The sequence below is a fragment of the Bactrocera neohumeralis genome, unplaced genomic scaffold (assembly GCF_024586455.1).
Source record: "Bactrocera neohumeralis isolate Rockhampton unplaced genomic scaffold, APGP_CSIRO_Bneo_wtdbg2-racon-allhic-juicebox.fasta_v2 cluster11, whole genome shotgun sequence".
Lineage (NCBI taxonomy): Eukaryota > Metazoa > Arthropoda > Insecta > Diptera > Tephritidae > Bactrocera > Bactrocera neohumeralis.
In genome coordinates, this window is record NW_026089624.1 from 18,841,871 (window position 1) to 18,846,319 (window position 4,449).

Below are 4,449 nucleotides of genomic sequence, written 5' to 3' on the forward strand. Positions count from 1 at the left end.
ACATAGTTTTTTCGCCGTAAGTTTTTATGGTGGACCTGTTTGCTGCGTAGAGGTAGTTGTTTTTGTCCGGGCATCTACGTTGTTGTTGCGTCGGTAGAATTACGCTGACTTCAGCTCCCGTGTCGATGAGAAAGTTTATTGTGGATTTTTTATCTCGAACGATTAAGCGGCGGTTTTTGTCATTGAGCCTGTCGTCGGCCGCCATTGACGACAGACTAGTTAGTTTAACTTTTTTGCGCAAGGGCTGCGACATTTTTTAGCAACGTTACCAAATTTGTGATGGTACCAGCACAAGCCATTCGAAATGTTGTTTTGCATACCGGAACGTGACGGAGAACGGCTTCTGCTGCGACTTCTAGACCAACGATTTATGTTCGCCTTTATAGATGCTATCCCTTTCGTGATTTCGGCTAGCTGCTGCTCGATGCTGGATTGATTTCGTGTTGCTGTATCTGGAGTTTCGACCACGTGTACGTGTGGGGTGTCACTAACCTCACATATTTTGTCCGCGAGCAGGGCAACTGTGTCGAGCGGTTCGTTGCTAATGGAAATTATTAGTCGCATGTTGGAAGGTAACCGACTCATCCAAATGGACTTTAGTATATTATCGTTGATCTCGCTGCCGGCTAGACTTCGCATTTCGCGCAAGAGCTGTGATGGACGCATATCACTGAGCTCTTGTTCCTGCAGTAGCTTTTTTACACGTTTTTGCTCCGAGTCCGCGAATTGTGGTATTATTCGATTCTTTAGCGTGGTGTACAGTCCACTGTTCGGTGGATTAAGAATTATGTCCCTTATTTGGGCTAGCACGTTGCTTTCGATCGCGGCCACGACGGTGTGGTACTATGTTTTGCCGCTCGTTATACCTGCAGCGATGAATTGTGACTCGACCTGCGCCATCCACAGTTCTGGCTTTGTGTGCCAGAATGGTGGGATCCTGATGGAAACATTATCCACTTCCACGTTGTGGGTTTGGATGTCCTCTGCCAATTGACCCCGATGCTGCAAATTTTGTATTACCCGGTTTACCGCTTCTTCTTCCGTCATTTTTCGATCACGTCGGGGTCACCAATATGTGGGAAGTCCACAATAATTATAATATAAAAAACTGATACAAAGTTGATGATTGACATTGAAAATGAAATGGAGAGCGAAAATAATGAAGCGTGCTAGCAGTCGGGATGATGCGCCAAGAAGAAGGAAAAATGGCGGTTCGTCAAGCTGACAGCTTATCCAGTTTTTGGGTTGCCATATCTATGCTTTTTGCAGAGTTGCATTTGGGGAAGAATAGGCCAGTAATTCAAAAGTAAGTCCACCTCGTACTAGAGCGCGAGTACGTGAGTCCGGCTTTTGTTTTAAAGAACACTGCTTATTTTGTGGCGATGAAGCGGATGACGAAGCAGAGAAGAAGAAAGCGCTTAATCATCGTCGGAAAATTCATAAAGCTTCTCTTCTTACATTCAAAGTTTCCATTTTAAAATTAGCTACAGATTGTTCTGATGAGGTATCAAAAGCTATCTTTGCACGTATTAATTTTGAGTTTGATTTAGTCGCTGCTGATGCAAAATACCATGACAGTTGTTACAAATCCTTAATGAGACCTAATAATGGCTGTAAAATTGGCCGTCCTCAAAGTGAGGCTATAAATTCTGCAATGGAGGAAATTTTTAATTTCATTGAAAGTAGTGATGATTGTCAGTTTTCGTTGGATGAATTGAAGAATGTATGTCAAAATGTAGCTTTAGAAAACAGGATTATCAAAATACGATTGAAACTAAAGTGTGGAAGTAGAATTATTATTAAGGAGAAGCCTGGAAAGTTAACATTTATTTGTTTTGTAGACAATTATCAAGACATTTTAAGTCAAGCCTGTTCTGATAACAAAAACTTAAACGACAAGGAAAAACTTTGAAAGCTGCAGCAGAAATTATTCGAGAAGATATCCCAACCTGTGTGTTTGATAATACACCCGCCACCGGGTAAAATGTTTGAAGATATAAATAACGTTATTCCCGAATCATTATCTTTTTTTGGAACAAGTCATTTTTAAAAACAAGCGCCATAATTTGGATCATTTAAAGTTAGTCTGCACAAATATTAGTAATTGCATAATGACTGCTATTCGTCCTAGAATATGAAGAATATGAGTCAGATTAAAGAAACAAAAAGAAATTAGGACGACAGTTAAACTCAATAAACAATATCAATAATTTTAATACTAATAAATAAGTATTGTTCCTGAAAATAACGTCAAAAAGGCTCGTGGAATAGGCCTACCGAGAAAACCGCGTTAAAAAAAACGCGCCGAGTCACAGGTGGTGAGGAAATTTGTGCACAATATGTAGAAGGTGATTCTTACAAGCGCGATATCTGGGAAATGGTATATATAAATATTTTTATAGAGAATTTAAGATCTGCAACTTTGCTCTGGGGTACTTTTTCGATAAAACTAACCGTTTTTGAGAAAAATCCTATATACTTCTTTAGTACATGGGATCGATGGGGACTTTTGACACTTTATTTTTTATGGTAAGCCTAAGGCCTCTAAAAAATTTAGCTTTACCGGAATTTTCTTTCTTTGATCACTATTTTTATGTCTAAATTGACCGGACTATTCAATTTAAAATCTCGATGTAAAATGTGCCAAGTCATTCCATACGTCACTTCCAGTTGCTGCGAACGACGCATAAGGTTTAACAAGAATCGCCGAATCGACTCTCCATGATCTTCGTGCACACTCTTAGCTACGGCTGCTATATTTTTTTCACTGCGTGCTAGACGTGGTCTATTCGGTCGAATATTACCCAATAATGAATGTTGGGTCTCAAGATAGGTGATGGTGTCGCGAATAGCAATTTCATTATGTTGACCATAAGTTGAGCGATGCGCGCCAAACACATTCTTTACGTGAGTTTTCCTAATAAATTGACGGATTTGTAAACGTTGTTCAAGCGTAGATAGATAGATAGATAAATGTTATGAGGTAATGCACCGCGACCTAGGGTCTTTTGTGCCCTCTACGATATCACATGTCTTCCCAGAGTCCCAACAGCCTGAATAGCGCTAGGAGTTTGCCGGGCGCTACTGAGGTGATGTGATCCCTGCTGATATAGATGGAATCCAGGGCCTTAAGCCTTTTTCCACAGATTGTTGTGCAATCCAGGATTAGGTGTGCTGGTGTTTCCTGTTCCAGGTCGCAGAACCCGCAGTTAGCACAGGAGCCTATGCCCATGTTGGACAAGGGCTTCCTGAGCCTGCAGTGCCCTGTGTAAATTGCGACGAGGAGACGGAATTTGTCACGGGGGAGGTGAATAAGTTCCTTGAACCTGGAGAGACTGTATCCCCCCAGTAGCAGTTTGGCGTAGCGCATGCCTGATGATTGTTGCCAATGCCGTTCTCTCTCCGTTCTTTCCTCCGTGCGGAGAAGCTCCTTAAAAGTGCGGGATCCTACCGCTATGTATGGTTCTGGTCCCATCACCTTCGACGCTGCCGCAGCGCGGGCCAGTTCGTCGGCCTTCTCGTTTCCTTCTATTCCTTTGTGCCCTAGCACCCAAATTAGGTGCACCCGGTTGCACAAGGACAGGCGGTTTAGCCTTTCTATGCATTCCTCAACTAAAAGCGATTTGATTTTATATGATGAAATTGCCTTTAGTGCCGCTTGGCTATCACTGAGAATAGCTATATGCTGGTTGTGATAGTTGCGGCTGAGGTTGACTTCAGCGCACTGACCTATGGCAAAAACTTCAGCCTGGAAGATACTTGGGAAAGGGCCAGCTGGACAGCTTAGTACGCGGTCCCGCAATACCTGCCCCAATATCCTCCGGTGTTTTTGAGCCATCAGTGTACCACTGAATGGTACTGTCTTCCAGCAGTCTTTCCAACGTGGAATCTCTCCACTCCGTCTTGCTGCCGAGAGTAACTTTGAAATTTCTTTTGAAGTTTATTTTCTTCGTTGTGCCCTCCTTTGGAAAGAGGACTAGCGGTGTGCTTTCCGCCAGTACGTCCATCTGTCTGGAGGACATTAACTTTCCTCTACCGCAGCCTTCTGCTGACATTAGCAGCATGGTGTGGTTTGCTGCTTGTTTTATCACCTGATGCAGCGGTGTGAGCTCCAATATGACTTCCAGTGCCACAGTGGGGCATGTGCGCATTGCCCCCGAAGCACAGACACAGGCAAGTCTTTGAAGCTTTGATAGTTCACGGATCACCGAAGACTGAGCTACTTTGGTGGCCCAAGCCACCGCTTCATAGGTGATAATAGGCCTTACTATCATGGTATACAGCCATCTAATGATTCCTGGCTTACAACCCCATGATCTGCCGGCCAGGCGTCTGCATACCATAAGTGCTCTAGTTGCTTTGGACAGCGTTAAGTCCAAATGCCTACTCCACCGTTGTGATGAGTCTGAAGTGAGGCCAAGAAATTTGACCTCTTTCTACATTTCCACC

General features: G+C 43.3%; 1 protein-coding gene across 1 annotated transcript; it reads right to left on the minus strand.

The window, feature by feature from the left end:
• Positions 1-219: 219 nt before the first annotated feature.
• LOC126766039 (uncharacterized) lies at positions 220-1,047 on the minus strand. The gene is made up of 2 exons (XM_050483743.1): positions 845-1,047; positions 220-766 (listed from the first exon to the last, which is right to left on the minus strand). Exons 1-2 carry the CDS (start codon positions 1,045-1,047, stop codon positions 220-222), a joined length of 750 nt encoding a protein of 249 aa, XP_050339700.1.
• Positions 1,048-4,449: the final 3,402 nt, after the last annotated feature.

Coding starts and splice junctions, on each gene's coding strand:
- LOC126766039 (XM_050483743.1), bottom strand. CDS start 1,047: ATGACGGAAGAAGAAGCGGTAAACCGGGTAATACAAAATTTGCAGCAT. Junction 767..844: donor ATAACGAGCGGCAAAACATA/GTACCACACCGT, acceptor TCCACCGAACAG/TGGACTGTACACCACGCTAA.